The 25,063-nt window shown below is 41.2% G+C and overlaps 1 protein-coding gene across 1 annotated transcript in view; it reads left to right on the plus strand.

Annotated features, from left to right (window-relative positions):
- The window catches only part of Emb (embigin), a 54,534-nt gene that overhangs the window by 18,762 nt on the left and 10,709 nt on the right, over positions 1-25,063 (plus strand). The window contains 2 exon segments of the mRNA NM_053719.1: positions 9,011-9,200; positions 9,419-9,501. Of these exon segments, the coding sequence (NP_446171.1) occupies positions 9,011-9,200; positions 9,419-9,501 (273 nt within the window).

Genomic DNA, 25,063 nt, shown 5'->3' on the forward strand with positions numbered 1-25,063 from the left:
ATTTCTTATATACATTTCGAGTATTATTCCCTTTCCCTGTTTCCGGGCAAACATCCCCCTCCCCTCTCCCCTCCTTTATGGGTGTTCCCCTCCCCATCCTCCCCCCATTGCCGCCCTCCCCCCAACAATCACGTTCACTGGGCGTTCAGTCTTGGCAGGACCCAGGCAAGAACTTTAGATCTTTCAGAGTTTGTATGTGTTGTTGGCGAGGGGACACTTCCATTTGAAGCTCAGGGCTGAGCCTGTATCTCAGGGCTGAGCCTGTATCTCAGGGCTGAGCCTGTATCTCAGGGCTGAGCCTGTATCACAGGGCTGAGCCTGTATCTCAGTCACCTTGGTTGAGAGTCTCCCCTGTACCTTATCTGTGAAGTAGGGTGACTGCCTCCCTCATAAACACTGCTGTGAAGGTGAAATGCTGCAGACCGTGCAGTCAACATCCAAGTCCTAACGCTGCCCGTGGGCTTTTATCACCTTCCACACTCAGCAAGAACATGCTTATCGAGCACTGCTCTGCAGGGCATTAGTGCTTCCTATACAGACTTCCTGTGTATCAGCCCATTTTGATGTATAACGGTATGAGGCAAGGAGACTGGGGTGCTCAGGATATAGTTGATGGTGGAAGCTTTGCCTAGCAGCCTAACATACACCAGGACCTGGATTGGATCTCTGCCACAACATGCGCACACCCACCCACGCACTCATGCGCTAACCCAAACAAAAATCAAAACAACAACGACGACTGTCCATTACAGAGATCCTTTGCTTCAGAAATAAAAGCTGTTAAATTAATTGTTTTTGTTGTTGTTTTTGGTATTGTTTTTGTTTTTGTTCATCTGCTGTAACAAAGTCTCCAACAAAAGCAACTTGAGGAAGACCTTATTTTGGCTCACAATTTGAGGTTACACTAATGGTGGAGAGGGTGAGGCACTGGGATGCTGATGCAGCTGATCATGTTGTGCCTGTAGTCAGAAGTAGACACCACAACTGGGCACAGTTTGCTTTCTCCTTATTCAGCCTTGCCCCTGAGCCCAGAGAATCATGCACATTCGGGGTGGCTCTTGTCACATCAGTGAAACATGTCAGAAGCTCCCCTACAAACTCGTGTGGAGGTCCGTCTCCCAGCGATCACTGATTCCATCAGGTTCATGATCCTGATTGAGCATTCAGACAGCAGGGCAGCTGGACAACCTGAGGTCTGCTGTTAAAGACACAGCCTCGCTATAATTACAGTGGTTTCTTTTAAGTGGAAGAAGAGTAACTTTCAAGAGAAGTGAGGAAATCATGTCCTTCCAGTCCAGGTGAAAGATAACTAAAGGCTGTGAGGAAGAAGGTTGGAGAAAATGGGGCGAATTTGGTAGCCATTTCAGAGGGAGAATTAATGGACTGCTACTGATTTGAGTTAGTTAATGCCCAAGGAAAGGCAGAAGCCATTGGACCAGCCTAGGACAGACTGTGTCTGAAGTTCCTTCGGATATCCAGGTTTAGATGCTCAGAGAACATGTGGGTCAGTGGCCAAGAATGAGGTTTTGAGTAGTACTCTTGCTTTTCAAACAGTGTTTTAAGGGCATTAGAGGCTAATCATTGGATTCAGCGCAGGAGGGTCAAACTGAGAGGTAAAGGGAAGACACCAGAAAGCAAATCCCCCAAAGCAGGAATACGGAAGGGGCAGTAGAAGGATTGGTGTGCCTGGCATGGTGGGGTTTACTGAGAATGAAAGAGAGAAGCAAAGGGGATTTCAAAGAATGAAAGACCTTGGCAATATCTGATGTCTTGTAGCCAACAGATAGATTAAATGTGAGCTTTGGGGGACTGAGAGATGGCTCAGCACTTAAGAGCAGTTGCTGGTCTTTGTGAGGCTTCTGATTGGTTCGGTCCCCAGCACCCAGATGGCAGCTTACAGCCTTCTGTAACTCCAGTTCCAGGAAACCCAACACACTCTTCTGGCTTCAGAGGGTACCAGGCACACGCACGCTACACATATAGACATGCGGGCGAAACAATGGCACATAAATACTAAAAATAAAAAAGATGACCTTTGAAAATAGCATCGTGAATTTATTCAATTTGGCTATCAAACCTCTTTAAAAATTAATTAATTCCAGAGTATATGTATGTGCACGTGTGGAGGTCAGAGGACAGTTTTCTCCATCTCCTTCTCTTCACATCTCTTCATGTGCGTTCTGGAGGTAGAACTTGGATGTCACAGTTGGTGCTAAGCCCCTTGATTTGCTGAGCTATCTTGCTGACACTAGGTTACTTTCTAATGTATGAAAGGACATTTTGTGTGGTATGTTGGCTATTGAAATTGGGAATATGGGGGAAAAAGACAACCAGAATAGCTTAAGTTTTGAAAAAGTTGACTAAGGTAAATTTTTACCAAGAGAACTCAATTTTAAGACTACCCAGGGCTAAATGCGAGAAAAGTGTGTAGAAAAAAATAATCTCAAGACTAAATATAGTTGACCTTGAAATAGCCTCTCACTGCCATTACTGTGGTTCTGGTATGTAGGTGGCTTCTCAGCAGATATGCAGATGTAAGAAGTCCTTCAGTTTTACTCAGTTTCCTCTCATATAATTTGACTTCTGTTAAGGTATCTCAGTGCCAGGGAGGGATGTAAGTTCAGTTGTGCAAATTCACAGTTAAATAGCAGTTACTTCTTGTGTCTTCTCACAGAGCAGTTCACTAGCTAGCTACATTTCTTCCTTTGCAAGCTCTGGGCCTGTACTGCTTAAGAAAGCCCTTTGTAAAGTTCAGATGTATCATGTCACAATGTCATAATGTATGTGCTCACCTAAATTCTGTCCATTTTTCTTATATTTTGCCTCTGCAGTCCTTAAGAATGAACTAGAAGTCTTGGGAAATGAGTTTATAGATTAGAGTACCGTCTCCTAAATGTAGCACCTCCCGTACCTCTTCAGAGTAACAACCGTTGTTCTGATATTTGTATAGAAGCGACCTACTTTTTCTATATTGTTTTAGTTCCCAAGTACAGTAAATTATTATATCCCAAATATGATATCTTGCTTTTTTTTTTTTTTGGTTGCTTTTGCTTGTTTGTTTTTGAGACCTAGTTTCTCTGTGTAGCATTGGCTAGCTGTTCTGGAACTCACACAATATTTAGCTTTTTACTTTTTTTTAAAGACATTTATTCATGTTTTAAAGTATTTTTCATATCAACATTTCTGAAACATACTGCTTCTCCCATTTTTAACTTATCTGAAGGAATGTAGCAGATTCTTTATCTTGTCGAATTTCTCAGCAGTCTTGAGTTTGTTGATTGCTTTCTTGGGATGCAGTTTTAACAAGCTCTTTCTGTCTGTATTTTCAGCAACAGGAAATCAGACATAATCTATTTCAGGACCTTTCCACTCCCCCTCCAGCTTCCTCTTAGGTGTTGAATTGGGTGATGGACAGGTGGGTGCCCTTGTTCCATGAGTAGTCCTGATCTGTGTCTGACAGGGCAGTAGTGGTTGATGCAGAATGCCTGGACTGGTCTTTAGTAGGTGTTTAATTTCCTTCTTATTGATTTGCTAAGGATCAATAAGGAGAAAGTACCCTTCCCACCTTTGATTTGGCTAGTCAGTGGCATAGTTGGAAATAAGACACACTTTTATTTGTTTATTTGATATTTTCACTAGAGCATCCTGCTGGCAGATAGATGTCTGAGTTCCACATGCTGCCTGGCTACACTACTGGGGCACTTTCCTACCAATAAATCCAACTTGTCTTCATCAGAGGTCTTGACTTATCAGTTAGACTCCGGATGAACTGGACTAGTCAAGAGTCTGATTTATCTCTTCTTTGTAGCCAGATTTATGGGTAGGGAGATCTTTGCTTTCTGAGGCCCCTGGAATTAAACCAACAAAGGACAGATGGATAAAGAAAGGTTGGTTTAATTATTATTATAGTAGCCATTGGAAAAAAGTGACAGAGGAACAGTTAGGAATTATATATAATCTTTTGTAAAAGTAGAAACATAAGTTGAAATAATAATACAACCTCAAGACGATCCAGTGAAATATTTTTGTGTGTATATATTGTCAATTAAAAAAAACACACACACACACAACTCTGCTTTAAAGGGAATACTTTGCTTTTGAGGCACTTATGAGGGACCGTGGTGGCTCAGAACACAGATTCGAGTTACCCTAAATGAAGTGTTCCTTAGTGGAAGAAGTTATGTAAATTTCTATAATCACAAAAGAAAGCCATGTACATCAGCATAGTCATTACCTGGGAACTACTATCAGAGCAAGGTGGGCAAATATTATTGTATTCTTAGCCACCAAGGTGGTAGAGGTTGGCAATGGGTCAAGTCGCTGTACATGGCAGATTTTTATTTAGAAGTGACAGAGATGTTAGGCCAAATGCAATGGTGGACAGTAAATGGTTACTGGAGGAACTAAAGATAGTCCTGAATAGCTTTGACTTTGAATAACTCTGTCTGTGCAGATGGATACATGAGGTTCTAATCATCCAAAGTCAACTGCTCTAGATGTTCAATACAATATGGCCCTTTAAGAGACCTTTTTACAGTACAGGGAAGTCAAGTCATCTACAAATCCATCACTTCCAAAGTGTCATGTTTTGGTGTCATCAAACTCCACTAGCTGTTTTGAGGTGCACAGTTCATTGTATCTTGTGCTTATTATCCTGGTCTTTGGAGCATTAAAATATCTAACCACACCCCATACCCATTAATTGTCCTTTGCCCTCTCCTCCTAGCCTGATAACACTACTGAATTTTTGTCAACTTGACATAAACTAGAGTCACCAGGGAGGAGGAAAACTCAGTGGAGAAATGATCTCCTTTGGATTGGCCTGGGGATGTATCTGTGGGGCATTTTCTTCATTGATCATTGATAATGGGTGATGTAAATGGGAAAAAACAGCTGAGCAAGCCAGAGAATGTGAGCCGGTAAGCAGCATTCTCCATGGTTTTGCCTCAGTTACTGTCTGGGTCTTTCCTTGGCTTCCTTTGATGTTGAATGTAGTACAAGCCAAATGAAGCCTCCTCTTCTGAGTTGCTTTTGGTCAGGAAGCTTTATCAAAGCAAACTAGAATACTATTATACTCTGTTCTGGTATGAATCAGCTTTCCTCTTTCATCTCACACAAATAAGCTGTTTGGGTTTAAATTCTTGTGCTTGACATTTTGCTTAACACAGTTTTCTCTACATTTATATGTTTAGCATTTTAATTGCAGGAGAGGGAGAGAAAGGCCATTTATGGGAAGGGGGAAATGACCTTTTGTACAGCTAAATCAAAACTTAAATACTTTTCAATCAAAATGTTTTGTATTTTGTTACTATTCTGGACTACTTCCAGAGTATATATTTCTATTTATATATCCATATTCTTATTAGTATATTAGAGTTTTGTTTCTCTGATAAATATCTTGGGGCAACAATGTGAAGGAGGCAGGAGTTACTTTGCCTTAGGCCTGGGAGGTTTCAGTGCATGGTTCTCCAGCTCCATTGTTGATGGATCAGCCGGGCAGAACATCATAGTAGAATATTTTGGCCACCTCTTTGTAGTCAGGAAACAGGGACGTTTGGAATGGGATCAAGGATAAAGTTTATACTCCTAGGGCACAGTGACGTAGTCACAAAGCCCACCTTTCCTAACATATTTACTCCAGCAAAGCTGCACCTGTCCAAACAGCACTACCAAGTGGAGACCAAATGTTTAAATCCCTGAGACTATGTGGAACAGTTATCATTCATGCCACCGTGAGTATAATGAGAATTCATAGGAAGCCACTTAATGCCGTGTCTCCTTGGCAGAGCAATAGTAGTAGGTAAGGTCTCACCTAAAGCCCATAACTTGTTTGGACACAGGACAGGTTCTTGGACCTGATAATGGCCCCAAGTAATAGTTTCATTTGGAAGAATGGCCCTTAAATCTTGTCATGGTTACTCCCGTAGCATTTGTGCACTGTTGTACTGCTTGATATATCTTGCCAGGCTGCTTGTAATTTTAGCTAGCAGCCACCACAGCTAGACCAGATTGATTTCTTCCCTCCTCCAATAACTTGCATAGCATCTTTAGCACCATGGAAGTTAGCCATTAGGGTAAAAATTCCAGGTCAATCCCAGCTTGATCGCCCCCCCCCACATTATTCAAATTTATGATGCCTTTAGCAATAGGCTTTTACTGTCAAGTTCTGGAGCATAACCAAGGACAATGGCAATAGTATGCCACTTTAAGGTCTATGTGATCTTCCTGGCCAGCAACCCAATAGAGGTAACTTACTCCTGACATTGACCAGCATCCTCCTAAGTGGAGGAAACAAGGAAAAAAATCATTTCTACCAAAATCAGGAATAAAACAAGGATATCCACTCCCCCTGTATCAAAATAGTCTTTGCTGTGTGTGTTGTCTATGTGTGTGTGTACATATGGATGTCAAGTGAAAGAGATAAGAGATATAAAAAGGAACGAAGAAGTTAAAAGTGTCTTTTTTGCAGATGATGTGATTCTGTTTATTTATTATTTATTTATTTATTTATTTATTTATTTATTTATTATTTAATGTATAAGAGTATATTCTAGCTGTCTTCAGACACACCAGAAAGGGCATCAGATGCCCATTACAGATGGTTGTGAGCGACCATGCATTTGCTGGGAATTGAACTCCGAACTTCTGGAAGAGCAGTCATTGCTCTTAACCGCTGAGCCATCTCTCCAGCCCTTACCTCAGATACTTAGTGTTCTTCACTGTGGTTCCCCCTTCCTTACTTTCCTTTATAAGCAAAGCTGAAGGAAAGTTTTCTTGCAAGTCACAAAGGCCTAAGGCTGTCATATCTGTCTCCTCTAATTCTTAATAGCTGAATGAGACAGAGGAAGAGCTACTGAGGTGTACACTCCAAATGCTGCACTGCACACTGGCAGGGCCAGACTGAAGCTCGGATTTAACTCTGCTCAGTAAGCATAGATTTGGCAGTTATAGCAAGACGTGAGGATTGAACCATCACTCTCACTCTTCATAAAACCACAGAACTGTTGAATATCCTGGGTCTTTTGAATTTCCCTATAAAATTTAAGCTTTTTTTCCAGTTTCTGTGAATAATGGCATTTGACTTTTGATGGGGATGGCATTGAATCTGTAGACTGTTTTTGGTAGGGCAGCCATTTCCACAGTATTCATCCTACTAAACCACAAGTGTGAGAAGTCTTTCTATTTTCTGGCATGTTCTTTAATTTCTTTCTTCAGTGACTTCAAATTTTCATTGTATTAAAGTTGTTTGCTTCCTAGGTTGGATTTATTCCAAGATATTTTAAAGTTTTTGTAGGTTAATGTTTTTTTTTTTCATCTTTATTAACTTGGGTATTTCTTATTTACATTTCAATTGTTATTCCCTTTCCTGGTTTCCAGGCCAACATCCTTCTAACCCCTCTCCTTCCCCTTCTATATGGGTGTTCCCCTCCCAAACCTCCCCCCATTACCGCCCTCCCCCCAACAATCACATTCACTGGGGGTTCAGTCTTAGCAGGACCCAGGGCTTCCCCTTCCACTGGTGCTCTTACTAGGATATTCATTGCTACCTATGAGGTCAGAGTCCAGGGTCAGTCCATGTATAGTCTTTAGGTAGTGGCTTAGTCCCTGGAAGCTCTGGTTGCTTAGCATTGTTGTACATATGGGGTCTCGAGCCCCTTCAAGCTCCTTCAGTCCTTTCTCTGATTCCTTCAACGGGGGTCCCGTTCTCAGTTCAGTGGTTTAATGATGGCATTCGCCACTGTATTTGCCGTATTCCTGCTGTGTCTCTCAGGAGAGATCTATATCCAGTTCCTGTCAGCCTGCACTTCTTTGCTTCATCCATCTTATCTAGTTTGGTGGCTGTATATGTATGAGCCACATGTGGGGCAGGCTTTGAATGGGTGTTCCTTCTGCTTCTGTTCTAAACTTTGCCTCCCTATTCCCTCCCAAGGGTATTCTTGTTCCCCTTTTAAAGAAGGAGTGAAGCATTCACATTTTGATCATCCTTCTTGAGTTTCATGTGTTCTGTGCATCTTGGGTAATTTGGCTAATAGCCACTTACCAATGAGTGCATACCATGTGTGTTTTTCTGTGATTGGGTTACCTCACTCAGCATGATATTTTCCAGTTCCATCCATTTGCCTATGAATTTCAAAAAGTCATTGTTTTTGATAGCTGAGTAGTACTCCATTGTGTAAATGTACCACATTTTCTGTATCCATTCCTCTGTCGAAGGGCATCTGTGTTCTTTCCAGCTTCTGGCTATTATAAATAAGGCTGCTATGAACATAGTGGAGCACGTGTCTTTGTTATATGTTGGGGCATCTTTTGGGTATATGCCCCACAGAGGTATAGCTGGGTCCTCAGGTAGTTCAATGTCCAATTTTCTGAGGAACCTCCAGACTGATTTCCAGAATGGTTGTACCAGTCTGCAATATCACCAACAATGGAGGAGTGTTTCTCTTTGTTCACTTGTAGGTTAATGTTAATGATATTGTTTCACCAAAGGTTTTTCCAAGTGCGTTTATTGTCATTATATAGAAAGACTACTGATTTGTTTGTTTGTTTTAATTTTGCATCCTGCTACATTGATGAAGGTGTTTATCAGTGTCATTTCCTGGCAGTCTTTTTATGGTCCTTATTTTTGTATAAGAGTCACATCATCTGAGCTGGAGAGATGGCTCAGAGGTTAAGAGCACTGAATGCTCTTCCAGAGGTCCTCTTGTGGTGTGTCTGAAGACAGGTATAGTGTACTTGTATACATAAAATATATAAAAAATCTTTAACAATAAGAATCTAAGTAGAGCACTGTTAAACATTGAAATGGTTTGGATACATGTTGTTTATAAAAGTAATGTGTGTGTATATATGTGTATGTGTGTATGCATATAAATATGTGTATACATAATATGTACATAAATATATGTGTGTAAATATATGCGTGTGTATATGTGTGTGTATATTTATGTAGTGAATTTGCCTACAAACATAATGTTCATAACATAATTCCTTGTTCTTTTGTGTTGAGCAGAACAGACCAGAGTATCAGAACAAAACATAACTTTGGAAAGACCTTCTCACCTGGAACTCGAATGCACGTTCACGGCAACTGAGGATGTGATGTCAATGAATGTGACTTGGAAGAAAGATGACGCGCTCCTTGAGACTACTGATGGTTTCAATACAACTAAAATGGGGGACACCTTATACAGTCAATACAGGTTTGTATATAAGGGCACAGACCGCCAGCCACAGCCAGTTTAACTGCACATCTTTCCACTCATAGCATTTTTTCTTTTGCAATCATTTAAATGTTCTTATAATATTCTAATTTTCATGTTTACGAAATTATTTCTGTTTTAAAATTTTGATCAATGGCTGTCTTCATTTTTATTAAGTATTTTGGGAAATAAGCTTGAATTTATAACTCTATCTCTAGGTTCACCGTTTTTAATAGCAAACAAATGGGAAAATACTCTTGTTTCCTTGGAGAAGAGCTCAGAGGAACCTTTAATATCAGAGGTGAGTATTTATAACTTCATTATGTTCTGAGATTTCTCATGTCCTTAGGGTTGTAAGTAATTATTGTAAAAAAATAAATGTAGATCAGATGACAGAAAATCATTTGCTTTTCCTTGACTTCCAAGTCCCTTGAACATACTCTTGCCTTTTCCCTCCCCTTTTCTTTCTTCCATTTTTCTTTTATCTCTTAGTTTAAAATACAAAATTTAGTTCAAAGGCCAGCTGCCAAGGTTTTCATAAAGCCTATACATGCCTTAAATTCTTTATTAATTTAGCCCTCTAAACTTCTAGTTTTGAGAACAGTCTTGTAGATTGTGAGTTCCTCCCTTCCCAGACTAGTCAGAGGACCATAAAAGTCTCATACCTCTGTGATGCACAGTGCTACCTGCACTTTGTGTCATTAAGTATGAGCATTTCGAAACACAGTTATGCGTCTTTCAGTGACAGAGACGCAACTTGTGAACTACATCGTTGGGGAATTTCACCTTCAGTATTCTTTATAAGCCTTCATACCCTAGCCCCCCACAGACTGTGGTGTATGTCAGACACTGCTGCTCTGAGGCAAGAACCATACCCAGGAGGTCTGCACTGGAGTAATGGGCACGTGGAACACAAAAGACACACTTCTCATGGATAAATTTGCTGGACTGGCAGTGGCGAGGTGAATGACTCTGAAGCCTGATTACTGTGTACTAGTGTAGAGTTTTAAACACAGCACACTTAGGCACTGCTAGATTTAATTTAAAAGTGTTTCTAATAACCATGTGGTGGTGGTACATGCCTTTAATCCCAGCACTTGGGAGACTGAGGCAGGCAGATCTCCACTTTGGGGACAGCCTGGTCCACAGAGCTACTGACAGGACAGCCAGGGCTACACAGAGAAGCCCTGTCTTGAAAAGTCAAACCAACCAATCAACCAAACAAAACCTTTTTAATTTCACAGTTTATTATATTTAACTTGTAGCTTTTTATTTTTAAACAGTTGACCTCTTATAACCATGGCTTAAACCATACTCTATAGCAATCCAAACATTTTATCACATTTAATAAACCTTTTTGGACCTTCATGAATTGCTTTGTTTATAAAGAAGACACTTCCATTGAGTACATCCCCGTTGATGCCTTCTGTTTATACAACTTGACCGCCGTCTGGTCTTCAGAGCCACAAAACATGGTGCTGTTGAGAAGGTCTTTGTTTGGAAGCATGCCCATGGTGGTTTTGCTCACTTTGGTTTTGGTTTTGTTATTTCTGATGAGCAGATAATTCGAGTTGCATGTTCCAATCTCTTGAATAGAATCCATTCTGTGTCAGGGCCCATGGTTTTGGGAATGAATTGAAGTCTTGTTAAGAAAAAGTTTTCATGGAAGTTCTTGATTCGTTTTCTCTCACGTCTTCTCCACTTACCCTTCCACTGGCCGTGGGGATGCTTCTCCTCCGTGTTATGTCAGTTCATTGGTGATGGAAATGCCATTCAGTAGCCTTTTCTTCTTCTTCTTCTTCTTTTTTTTTTACAATTTTTATAGAAACCCAGTTATGACATCGCACTCTTCTTCATGGGAACAAACAATTAGAGTATGTTCCTCATCATTAAGCAAAACATTACAAGGTCTCAGTGTCCTAATAAAGACGAATTATTTGAGTTAGATAACCGCTTTCATGAAAATTCCAACATTTTGTGGTAGATTAGTGAACCACAGCTTGCAGGGGTCTGGTAAATGGAGTCTGTTGGCATAGTGATTGCTTGGGCTTTGCTTCATACTGATTTACCAGTCAGTGATCTGACCGTTCCGAAGCCTGAGAAGCTTCTGACGACACACAGATGCTGTGCTGAGGACTCATCCACAGCAGAATGGTCTGCTTCCTCACCGTGGGGTTCTACACCCTTGTCCCTCACCAGGTCCCCTGTACACTCACACTCAAGACTTCTGACTTTTTTTTTTCCAATCATTTCAACATGGAAATTATAATATATCCGTGTAGCTATTCACTTTGGTCTTTACAGTTGCAGGAACTGGGGTCATACTTGCTGACGTTGTGTGTGCTCTTTGTTTAGTTTCTTTTTATCCGATTTAACTTGTGCAACAATAGTCATGGAATATTTTCCTCCTCCCCTTCCTTCTTCCTTCATTTCTTTCCTCCATTCTTCCTTTCCCTTCCTGTTCCCTCCACCTTCCTCCCCCTCCCACTTCTCTCTTTTCCTTCTAATGAACAATGACCGAAACCATAGATACCTTCACTATGTATTTTAGGGTTGTCTTTTCCGGCTTTGTAAAGAGTGGCATTGGAAATAAGATAAGAATTGTGTTGGATCTGTACACTATTTTGCTCAGGAAGCCACACTGCTGGTCCATGAACACGAGGATGTCTCCCATCACCTAGGATATTCTTCCGTTTCCTCCTTTAGTGTCTTCCTATTTTTTTTCTTCAGTGTAAAGGCCTCTACCACCTTGGCTTATTTCTAGTTTTTGTTCGGTTGCTTTCATTGTTTAAGGCTATTGTCAGTGAGATTGTTTTGTTGATTTCTTATTGGCATATGAAAAGCTACTAATTTTCTGTATTGATTGTGTGTGTGTGTGTGTGTGTGTGTGTGTGTGTGTGTGTGTGTGTGTGTCTGCTCTTTTGTTCAGAACTAAGAGTTTTCTAATGGACTCTACAGGGTCCTCCCCCAACTCTCCCCAACTTGTATCTCCTTCATTTCTTTCTCTTGTTTTTTTTTTCTCTCTAGATAAGGCTTTCAGTTCTATATGGAGTGGGAATGGACATCTTTGTCTCATTAGTGGGATGCTTTTGAGTTATCCCATTTAGAATAGTGAGAAGCTTAAGAATAATAAAGGCTTCCCCTATATATTGTTTTGATCACGGTGAGGTATTTGCTCTGTATTCTGTGGTTCTTATGATAAACAGTGTTGAATTTCTCTCTGACTGGAGTCTAACTGAAGAGGTGGGACAAAACAAGAGGGGAGTGGAATATTTATAGTATCGGAGTAGAAGAAATGGTGTGAGCGTTGATAGAAGGGGCCTAGCATGAGAGTACATGGGAGATGGGAGAGAACAACAAAACCCAAACAAAAACAGCAATAAAAAGACAAAACAAACAAGCAACAGTAACAGCAACCCTAGAGTATAATGTTCTATGTGTACAGTGTAATCCTCTGTGTATCCCATCCCTGGTGGAAGGTCGGTGGGCCCAGTCTTGTACTTCTGTGATTTTGTGAGTACATACATATTGCCATGGTAGAAAGCAGCATGTTACAGCATTCCCTCCCACTCTCTGCCTTTTACATTCTTCCCACCCTCCTATGGGGATATTCCAAGAGCCCTGGAGAAGTTGATGTAGAAACACAGAGAGTGGAAAACACAAGTCACTTATTTTCAGTCTTTGCTCAGTGATGATGTCTGCATTAACCACTTTGCATTAAAAAAAAAGAAGAAGAAGAAGAAGAAGCCTCTCTACCAAGGGTGAGAGCAACAGTGGGTATAAATGTAGAAATCTAGAAGAGAGCAGTTTAAAAATAGGTGTGTTTAGCATGGCAATTAGAGGTTCCTCCCAGGACCTCTTACCTCCCAGCCAGGAAATGTCCGTCTGTCTGTCTGTCTATCTATCTATCTATCTATCTATCTATCTATCTATCTATCTATCTATCTATCTATCTATCTATCGACTTCTGAGACAAGGTCCCATTTAGCCCAGACTGTTCTCGATCTTAACGAAACCAGGACTAATGTTTGCCCTCCTGCATTAGCTTCCCAAGTGATGATGAGCACGTGCCGCCGTCTTTACCTCCGTCATTCGTTTAATCCTGTCTCTCAGGGCTGCGAAAATCCGTTACTTTTAAAATTTGCTTGAAGCGGTTTCATTCAACTCATTCGTTTTTAATGCCCACTTAACGTTAATGTAACTTTTAAGTATGCGCTATATCCTGAAGATACTTATAAAATTAATAACCTGGGTTTCTTCTGGAGAGTCTGTGCTAAAAATAATACTTCAGCAATTTAAATCAATTTATAATTGATTATTGCTTGGAGAAATAATTTTATTTGAGTAGACTTTAAAGGCATCTGTACAACCGTTTATTTCATAGTTGTTACTTCATTAAGTCTGTTAGGCTTATGTAACTGTATATTTTTGCAAATATCTACATGGCTTGCTCATGGTTTTGCTTAGGGAGAATGATCTTTATCAGTACTACAAATTAATATGGATTAAAAAGCTAAGTTTCATGCTCTTTCTTGAGACTATTCTCCGTCTTCTCCACTGTGTTTTACTTTTCTGTAAACTGCATGAGGCAAGCCCAGCTCATGAGCGTAAGACCTCGGGACAATTTACACTGCTTCTGTCCTTAGGGGAGGTGATGTGTTACTGTCACATGGTGCTGATGAGTATGGAACAACATATCTTCTGCTGACCCTGTGTGCCAGTGATGCCAGCCAGAGCAGGAGAGCGGGACAGACGCTAATATGTTGAGAATCATGTGCCACCCGCAAACGCTGGCACGAGTGTTTCTTAGTGGTCTGTCAGATAGTATGAACAAAGGAAGAAAGAAAGAAAGAGAGAGAGAGAGATAGAGATAGAGATAGATAGAGAGAGAGAGAAGGAAGGAAGGAAGAAAGAAAGGGAGAAAGAAAGAGAGAGAGAGAAGGAAAGAAGGAAGATAGAAAGAAGGAAGGAAAGAAAAAGGAAAGAAAGAAAGAACTGTAAAATTTATTAATATCAAAAATCTCATGATATGCTAAGTAGTGGTAGTATACACCTTTAATCCCAGCACTCAGGAGGCAGAGGCAGGTGGATCTCTGAGCTCGAGGCCAACCTGGTCTACAGTACAAGTTCTAGGACAGTCAGGACTACACAGAGATACCCTGTTTCGAAAAACAAATCTCATCATAGAAAATGCAAAAATTTAATGCTGAGATTTTGGTAATAGAGCATGTATTGAGCCTGGCCCTGGGTCAGTCATCTGTCTTCCCTGAGAGTTTTCCTAATGAGACGGAAGTGACCTAATCGTCACCCACACTTGCCTTAGCTGCCTTTGCTTCCACTAGTTACCCTTGAAGTGAGCATGACTTTGGGCCAGTTTGAGCCTGTGAAGGTACAAGCACAGAGCTTTATTTTTGGAACTTTTGGGAAACTGTTGCTTTCACTAAGTAGACTCAATCCAGGATTTCCAGATGCTACCGTGGGTTAGAAATTCCACCCTCCAGCCCTGAGGCCCCTTCCCATGTGCCCCACTTTATTCAAAGTTTTAAAACACTAAGTTGGTGCATTAGAATACTATTGCCCTGCCCTTGTATCCATACATGTTTCTAGATGTGAGTAGTGGCCCAAAACAAACTATGATTCTCATATAGTTAAAAAGAATTACTAGGTCAGAAGTGGTAGATTCATGTCTTTATTTATTTTTATTGGATATTTTATTTATTTACATTCTAAATGTTATCCCCTTTTCCAGTTTCCCCTCTGCAAACCCCCTATTCCAACCCCCTACCTCTGCCTCTGTGAAGGTACTCACCTACCCACTCACCCACTCTTACCTCACCTCCCTGGCATTCCCCTACACTGGGGCATCAAGCCTTCATAGGACCAAGAGCCTTTCCTCCCATTGATGCCAGACAAGGCCATCCTCTGCTACATATGCAGCTGGAGCCATGGGTCTGTCCAGTATATTCTTTAGTTGGTGGTTTAGTCCCTGGGAGCTGGGGGGGGGGGGTTCTGGTTGGTTGATATTGTTGTTCTTCCGGTGGGGTTGCTAACCCTATCAGCTCTTTCAGCCCTTTCTCTGACTCCTCCATTCTGCACCCTCTTCTCAGTTCAATGGTTGGCTGTGAGCTTCTGCCTCTGTACTGGTCAGGCTCTGGCAGAGCCTCTCAGGAGACAACTTTATCAGGCCCCTGTCATCAAGCACTACTTGGCATCCACAATAGTGTCTGGGTTTGGTGCCTGCTTGTGGAATGGATCCCCAAGTGGGATCGTCTCTGAATGGCCTTTCCTTTAGATAGGAGCCAGTCTGGTTTAAAACTTTGTAGATGGGTGGGTGGCCCCACCCCCCATTCAGGGGCTGTGCCTGACAACCTCTGGATATGGTCTTGACAGGTTTTCTCTCCCCTTTGTTGGAAATCTCATCACTCTGGAGGCAGAGGCATGTAGATCTCTTTAAGCCATTCCAGTTTATATATTGAAACCTAGGCCAGCCAGAACTACCCAGTGAGTCCCTAACTCAATATATGTATAATTCAAGTCCATAAGGCTATTGGTCATTACACTGAGCCAAGTAGAGGTGATGGGAAGCTGGGCACTTTTAGAGAAAGCATCTTGTTTAACCAAGTTCTCAATTTCTGCTTGACTAACCGTTGAGACGCATAAGAGAATAATAGGAAAGAGGTTTTGTTTTCAATCTATGAGCTTCTCCGTTTCCGGGTTGTCACCCGATGTTACTTATGTGGACTGTAGCCTGATCCCAGCATTCAGATGAACCAGTTTAAGGTCACAGCCATGGCTTCTTATCCAGCTCTTAAAGAATACTTGATTGATTAGCCCTTCTCGCTGCCTGTTCTGTGTCCTGGGCATCTCCTTCACAAAGCTTTACTGAGAAATAGTTTCTCCTGTTGTTGTAGAAATTAACCACAGCCTAGGGTTTCTACCCATGTTGGACAATTTAGTTCCCAGATTAAAAAAAAGGAAACGCATACAACCTTTATATTTACAATAATCCTTAAATAGTACAAAAGCTGGGCAGCTGCCTACCCTCTATGCTGTTAAAATCTACTTTCCAATGGATGACTCTGGCAGACTCGAGTTCCCCAGAACAACCAGGTCTCGGGTGAGGGGGGCACACTCACTATTAACAATAGATAGCAAATGACTAAACCTCAACATCCTGTTTCTCCACTCTCTGTCCAAACTTGACTTTTTCTGCTTCTGCTTCTCAGTTTGTGGATACGTGTCAATCTTTTGGTCGAATTTCAACACATGATTTCCGGCCAAAGCGTGACCTACTTTGAGAAGGAAGCATACTCTGCTGGCTAGTTTTGTGTCAGTTTGACAGAAGGTAGAGTTACTTTGAAAGAAAGAACCTCACATGAGAAAGTGCCCCCACCAGATTGGTCTGTAGTGATGCAATTTCTTGATGTTGGTTGGCGTGGAAGGGCCTACTTCACTGTAGGTGGTGTTAACTCTGGGTTGTTGGTCCTGGGTGCTGTTTAGAAAGCAGGCAGAGGAAACTAGTCAGTAAGCAGCACCCCTCCATGGCCTTGGCAACAGATCCTTCCTCTAGCTCTTTTCCTGCCCTGAGTTCTTGTCCTGATTTCTCTTAGTGATGAGGTGTGACCTGAGAGTTGTAAGCTGAAATAAACCCTTCCTTCCCCAAGTTATTTTAAGTCATGGTGTTTCATCACCTCAATAGAAACCTTAACAGAAGTATGTGCCAGCTTTGAAAAATAGAGTATCTAAAAGATAAAGATCTCAGGATAACAAAACCTGACCCTGACCAATGCTGGGCTTCAGAATTTGCCCTTCAGACACTGTTAACCTAATGGTGAGCTGAGGCTGCCTCAAGAAGTTCATGAACCAGGGGTCTAAAAGAACCTTCTCTTTCTGCTTTTCCAAATGGTCCTTGAGAAGTGTGGCTCAGCTCCATTTCAGGTTTGGAGGGCACCTTGTGGCTTCAGAAAAAGGTGAGGCAAGTTCTCATCTGTGCTTGATTTGTAGGTCTCTATTTGGCACCTCTTCCAAAATAAGGGGAGCCCTCTATGCCCTAGAGTGAACCATCAGCCGTCAAACATGGTGCTACCATAATAGAGCCTCACCTACTGCTTCGTGCTTTGTGAAGAAGTCTGGTGAGATGGTGGCGTGGTGCAGCATGAGGGTGCTTTGTCAGGATATCCGAGAGTAGCTCAGTCCCCCGCTCTCCAGTCTCCCCTCCTCACAACAAAACCACAGATAGGGAAACATGCATAAAGAGGAACCAGATAACGTGACTGTTGGCTAGCTAGGAATATAAGCCTATCTATCGAATCTCAGGAAGTGTGACAGCGTGGGCACTTACGGCTTACTGATTGATCAAAGTGGACTAATCTATTCTCTACCACCTGAACTCAGCAGTGCTGATGACTCTGAGAAGAAGATGACCAGTCATCTGAGTAGTGGGGAAACAGGATCAATAGAGATGGCATTGTTTATTTCTCTAAATTTCCACTTCTAGAAAACAGACCAGCCAGCCAGTGTACTACAATACTAGCGAGTACTGTCAGTGTCAGTTCTGCTCTCTAGGGCTCCAACAGGAGTGCTGAGTGAATGAAAGGGATTTACATAGAGTCTAGCAGAGACCTCCGTCCACGGACCGTTGTCCAGCCTGAGGCAGCTCCCACCACCAATTTTTAGTGAGGAAATTGACCCTGCCCTAAGCAAAAACAAATCAGAATAAAATGTTCTGGGATCCTGCCTAGATGAGCCTTTACCATTTTGACGTTTAATCATTTTCTTTTCCTCAATAACTTAAAATATACTCGTTATATTAGTAGCAAGACAGATGGTCTGCTCTTTCCCTTGGATCTGGGAATTGCTTCCCATTTTCTCAGAACAGTTAGTTTCCTCCATATCAGAGCCATCTGGATTATAAGTGAGTCCCGAGGTGATTTCAGTATTCAGAGGATGTGGGACTAAGCATATAGAAGTCGCGACCTATGTGGGAGATGTCTCTCCCACATGCCCTTTCCACCGAAATCCATTTAGATTAAAATTGTTTTCCTAAAGTTTTAGCTCTTGTTTTTTTTTTAAATCAAATTATTGTCTGCTTTTCTTCTGTATTTTCTCATTGTAAACTATATGCTGTAAGCGAGGTGTTTCCTTTTTATTCTTAGCCTTCGAGTGAGTATCCTTTCTCTTCCACATAGGAGGTCTAGAAGGAAGGTTGTTCTGATCTTTTAAGACAGCTGTTTCTAATCATTCGTAAGGACCTAGCCGGGCAGCCCGGTTTAGATTGTTAAAACTTCTGAACGACAGCACACATACCTAATGTTAGCCAGTGCTCGGCTGTGTGGTCTGCACGGTAGAAGCCTCACGGCTTCTAGGAAGAGTTGTCTACAGTATGGCATTTGGATGGACTAGGGTCTCTAGAGTCTGCAGCTAATGTTTCTTCATGCTTCTTCTTTCCCTTCTGTCTCGACACTTTATTCATCTCTCCTCAGCGTCTCCCTTTCCAGATGGTCTGGGTGAATCATACAGGAACTCGGTTGACGGTTCGTGAGTGATTTCAGACGTCTACACAGTCCTAAGATGTACATACGTGAAGTACAGTCCTCCCTCACTTCCCTCTGTAGAACTCATTTCTCCTCTGCTCCCAAAGGCTAGCTAGCTGACCTAAAAACCACAGTGGACAATAATTTTCTCATGAAGGTGGCTAATGGCACGACGTATAAAGGGCACAGCCATTAATTACGGGGAATCATGATTAAGGGAGCTATATCGGGGCATCATCCCAATAAAAGTTGGAACCCTTGTGACAGTTATCATGTACCAAGCACTTTCCATTTGTTGAACTCTCGTGTAACCCTTTACGAGAACATAGCAGAAGTATAATGCCCTACCCATAAGATACTTATAGGTAGCATGGCTGCATGGCTGTCATATGTGCCAAATATTTGTTCCCCGGCTGGAACTCTTTTTTTTTTTTTTTTTATTAACTTGAGTATTTCTTATATACATTTCAAGTGTTATTCCCTTTCCCATTTCCGGACAAACATCCCCCTCCCACCTCCCCTTCCTTATGGGTGTTCCCCTCCCAACCCTCCCCCCTTGCCGCCCTCCCCCCATAGTCTAGCTCACTGGGGGTTCAGTCTTAGCAGGACCCAGGGCTTCCCCTTCCACTGGTGCTCTTACTAGGATATTCATTGCTACCTATGGGGTCAGAGTCCAGGGTCAGTCCATGTATAGTCTTTAGGTAGTGGCTTAGTCCCTGGAAGCTCTGGTTGCTTGACATTGTTGTACTTTTGGGGTCTCGAGCACCTTCAAGCTCTTCCAGTTCTTTCTCTGATTCCTTCAACGGGGGACCTATTCTCAGTTCAGTGGTTTGCTGCTGGCATTCGCCTCTGTATTTGCTGTATTCTGGCTGTGTCTCTCAGGAGCGATCTACATCCAGCTCCTGTCGGTCTGCACTTCTTTGCTTCATCCATCTTGTCTAATTGGGTGGCTGTATATGTATGGGCCACATGTGGGGCAGGCTCTGAATGGGTGTTCCTTCAGTCTCTGTTTTAATCTTTGCCTCTCCCTTCCCTGCCAAGGGTATTCTTTTTCCTCATTTAAAGAAGGAGTGAAGCATTCACATTTTGATCATCCGTCTTGAGTTTCGTTTGTTCTAGGGATCTAGGGTAATTCAAGCATTTGGGCTAATAGCCACTTATCAATGAGTGCATACCATGTATGTCTTTCTGTGATTGGGTTAGCTCACTCAGGATGATATTTTCCAGTTCCAACCATTTGCCTACGAATTTCATAAACTCGTTGTTTTTGATAGCTGAGTAATATTCCATTGTGTAGCTGTACCACATTTTCTGTATCCATTCCTCTGTTGAAGGGCATCTGGGTTCTTTCCAGTTTCTGGCTATTATAAATAAGGCTGCAATGAACATAGTGGAGCACGTGTCTCTTTTATATGTTGAGGCATCTTTTGGGTATATGCCCAAGAGAGGTATAGCTGGATCCTCAGGCAGTTCAATGTCCAATTTTCTGAGGAACCTCCAGACTGATTTCCAGAATGGTTGTACCAGTCTGCAATCCCACCAACAATGGAGGAGTGTTCCTCTTTCTCCGCATCCTCGCCAGCATCTGCTGTCACCTGAGTTTTTGATCTTAGCCATTCTCACTGGTGTGAGGTGAAATCTCAGGGTTGTTTTGATTTGCATTTCCCTTATGACTAAAGATGTTGAACATTTCTTTAGGTGTTTCTCAGCCATTCGGCATTCCTCAGCTGTGAATTCTTTGTTTAGCTCTGAACCCCATTTTTTAATAGGGTTATTTGTTTCCCTGCGGTCTAACTTCTTGAGTTCTTTGTATATTTTGGATATAAGGCCTCTATCTGTTGTAGGATTGGTAAAGATCTTTTCCCAATCTGTTGGTTGCCGTTTTGTCCTAACCACAGTGTCCTTTGCCTTACAGAAGCTTTGCAGTTTTATGAGATCCCATTTGTCGATTCTTGATCTTAGAGCATAAGCCATTGGTGTTTTGTTCAGGAAATTTTTTCCAGTGCCCATATGTTCCAGATGCTTCCCTAGTTTTTCTTCTATTAGTTTGAGTGTGTCTGGTTTGATGTGTAGGTCCTTGATCCACTTGGACTTAAGCTTTGTACAGGGTGATAAGCATGGATCGATCTGCATTCTTCTACATGTTGCCCTCCAGTTGAACCAGCACCATTTGCTGAAAATGCTATCTTTTTTCCATTGGATGGTTTTGGCTCCTTTGTCAAAAATCATGTGACCATAGGTGTGTGGGTTCATTTCTGGGTCTTCAATTCTATTCCATTGGTCTATCTGTCTGTCTCTGTACCAATACCATGCAGTTTTTATCACTATTGTTCTGTAATACTGCTTGAGTTCAGGGATAGTGATTCCCCCTGAAGTCCTTTTATTGTTGAGGATAGCTTTAGCTATCCTGGGTTTTTTGTTATTCCAGATGAATTTGCAAATTGTTCTGTCTAACTCTTTGAAGAATTGGATTGGTATTTTGATGGGGATTGCATTGAATCTGTAGATTGCTTTTGGTAAAATGGCCATTTTTACTATATTAATCTTGCCAATCCATGAGCATGGGAGATCTTTCCATCGTCTGAGGTCTTCTTCAATTTCTTTCCTCAGTGTCTTGAAGTTCTTATTGTACAGATCTTTTACTTGCTTGGTTAAAGTCACCCCGAGTTACTTTATATTATTTGGGTCTATTATGAAGGGTGTTGTTTCCCTAATTTCTTTCTCGGCTTGTTTCTCTTTTGTGTAGAGGAAGGCTACTGATTTATTTGAGTTAATTTTATACCCAGCCACTTTGCTGAAGTTGTTTATCAGCTTTAGTAGTTCTCTGGTGGAACTTTTGGGATCACTTAAATATACTATCATGTCGTCTGCAAATAGTGATATTTTGACCTCTTCTTTTCTGATCTGTATCCCCTTGATCTCCTTTTGTTGTCTGATTGCTCTGGCTAGAACTTCAAGAACTATATTGAATAAGTAGGGAGAGAGTGGGCAGCCTTGTCTAGTCCCTGATTTTAGTGGGATTGCTTCAAGTTTCTCTCCATTTAGTTTAATGTTAGCAACTGGTTTGCTGTATATGGCTTTTACTATGTTTAGGTATGGGCCTTGAATTCCTATTCTTTCCAGGACTTTTATCATGAAGGGGTGTTGAATTTTGTCAAATGCTTTCTCAGCATCTAATGAAATGATCATGTGGTTCTGTTCTTTCAGTTTGTTTATATGATGGATCACGTTGATGGTTTTCCGTATATTAAACCATCCCTGCATGCCTGGGATGAAGCCTACTTGATCATGGTGGATGATTGTTTTGATGTGCTCTTGAATTCGGTTTGCCAGAATTTTATTGAGTATTTTTGCGTCGATATTCATAAGGGAAATTGGTCTGAAGTTCTCTTTCTTTGTTGGGTCTTTGTGTGGTTTAGGTATAAGAGTAATTGTGGCTTCGTAGAAGGAATTCGGTAGGGCTCCATTTGTTTCAATTTTGTGGAATAGTTTGGATAATATTGGTATGAGGTCTTCTATGAAGGTTTGATAGAATTCTGCACTAAACCCGTCTGGACCTGGGCTCTTTTTGGTTGGGAGACCTTTAATGACTGCTTCTATTTCCTTAGGAGTTATGGGGTTGTTTAACTGGTTTATCTGTTCCTGATTTAACTTCGATACCTGGTATCTGTCTAGGAAATTGTCCATTTCCTGAAGATTTTCAAGTTTTGTTGAATATAGGTTTTTATAGTAAGATCTGATGATTTTTTGAATTTCCTCTGAATCTGTAGTTATGTCTCCCTTTTCATTTCTGATTTTGTTAATTTGGACGCACTCTCTGTGTCCTCTCGTTAGTCTGGCTAAGGGTTTATCTATCTTGTTGATTTTCTCAAAGAACCAACTTTTGGTTCTGTTGATTCTTTCTATGGTCCTTTTTGTTTCTACTTGGTTGATTTCAGCTCTGAGTTTGATTATTTCCTGCCTTCTACTCCTCCTGGGTGTATTTGCTTCTTTTTGTTCTAGAGCTTTTAGGTGTGCTGTCAAGCTGCTGACATATGCTCTTTCCTGTTTCTGTCTGCAGGCACTCAGCGCTATGAGTTTTCCTCTTAGCACAGCTTTCATTGTGTCCCATAAGTTTGAGTATGTTGTATCTTCATTTTCATTAAATTCTAAAAAGTTTTTAATTTCTTTCTTTATTTCTTCCTTGACCAGGTTATCATTGAGTAGAGCATTGTTCAATTTCCACGTATATGTGGGCATTCTTCCCTTATTTTTATTGAAGACCAGTTTTAGGCCGTGGTGGTCCGATAGCACGCATGGGATTATTTCTATCTTTCTGTACCTGTTGAGGCCCGTTTTTTGACCAATTATATGGTCAATTTTGGAGAAAGTACCATGAGGAGCTGAGAAGAAGGTATATCCTTTTGCTTTAGGATAGAATGTTCTATAAATATCCGTTAAGTCCATTTGGCTCATGACTTCTCTTAGTCTGTCTACATCTCTGTTTAATTTCTGTTTCCATGATCTGTCCATTGATGAGAGTGGGGTGTTGAAATCTCCCACTATTATTGTGTAAGGTGCAATGTGTGTTTTGAGCTTTAGTAAGGTTTCTTTTACATATGTAGGTGCCCTTGTATTTGGGGCATAGATATTTAGGATTGAGAGTTCATCTTGGTGGATTTTTCCTTTGATGAATATGAAGTGTCCTTCCTTATCTTTTTTGATGACTTTTAGTTGAAAATTGATTTTATTTGATATTAGAATGGCTACTCCAGCTTGCTTCTTCTGACCATTTGCTTGGAAAGTTGTTTTCCAGCCTTTCACTCTGAGGTAGTGTCTGTCTTTGTCTCTGAGGTGTGTTTCCTGTAGGCAGCAGAATGCAGGGTCCTCGTTGCGTATCCAGTTTGTTAATCTATGTCTTTTTATTGGGGAGTTGAGGCCATTGATATTGAGAGATATTAAGGAATAGTGATTATTGCTTCCCGTTATATTCATATTTGGATGTGAGGTTATGTTTGTGTGCTTTCATTCTCTTTGTTTTGTTGCCAAGACGATTAGTTTCTTGATTCTTCTAGGGTATAGCTTGTCTCCTTATGTTGGGCTTTACCATTTATTATCCTTTGTAGTGCTGGATTTGTAGAAAGATATTGTGTAAATTTGGTTTTGTCATGGAATATCTTGGTTTCTCCATCAATGTTAATTGAGAGTTTTGCTGGATACAGTAACCTGGGCTGGCATTTGTGTTCTCTTAGGGTCTGTATGACATCAGTCCAGGATCTTCTGGCCTTCATAGTTTCTGGCGAGAAGTCTGGTGTGATTCTGATACGTCTGCCTTCATATGTTACTTGACCTTTTTCCCTTACTGCTTTTAATATTCCTTCTTTATTTTGTGCGTTTGTTGTTTTGACTATTATGTGACGGGAGGTGTTTCTTTTCTGGTCCAATCTATTTGGAGTTCTGTAGGCTTCTTGTATGTCTATGGGTATCTCTTTTTTTAGGTTAGGGAAGTTTTCTTCTATGATTTTTTTGAAGATATTTACTGGTCCTTTGAGCTGGGAGTCTTCACTCTCTTCTATACCTATTATCCTTAGTTTTGATCTTCTCATTGAGTCCTGGATTTCCTGTATGTTTTGGACCAGTAGCTTTTTCCGCTTTACATTATCTTTGACAGTTGAGTCAATGATTTCTATGGAATCTTCTGCTCCTGAGATTCTCTCTTCCATCTCTTGTATTCTGTTGGTGAAGCTTCTATCTACAGCTCCTTGTCTCTTCTTTTGGTTTTCTATATCCAGGGTTGTTTCCATGTGTTCTTTCTTGATTGCTTCTATTTCCATTTTTAATTCCTTCAACTGTTTGATTGTGTTTTCCTGGAATTCTTTCAGGGATTTTTGTGTCTCCTCTCTATGGGCTTCTACTTGTTTATTTATGTTTTCCTGGAATTCTTTCAGGCATTTTTGCGATTCCTCTCTGTAGGCTTCTACTTGTTCTCTAAGGGAGTTCTTCACGTCTTTCTTGAAGTCCTCCCGCATCATGATCAAATATGATTTTGAAACTAGATCTTGCTTTTCTGGTGTGTTTGGATATTCCATGTTTGTTTTGGCGGGAGAATTGGGCTCCGATGATGGCATGCAGTCTTGGTTTCTGTTGCTTGGGTTCCTGCGCTTGCCTCTCGCCATCAGATTATCTCTAGTGTTACTTTGTTCTGCTATTTCTGACAGTGGCTAGACTGTCCTATAAGCCTGTGTGTCAGGAGTGCTGTAGACCTGTTTTCCTGTTTCCTTTCAGCCAGTTATGGGGACAGAGTGTTCTGCTTTCGGGCGTGTAGTTTTTCCTCTCTACAGGTCTTCAGCT

This window comes from Rattus norvegicus, chromosome 2 (assembly GCF_036323735.1).
Source record: "Rattus norvegicus strain BN/NHsdMcwi chromosome 2, GRCr8, whole genome shotgun sequence".
In the NCBI taxonomy this organism is placed as follows: Eukaryota; Metazoa; Chordata; class Mammalia; order Rodentia; family Muridae; genus Rattus; species Rattus norvegicus.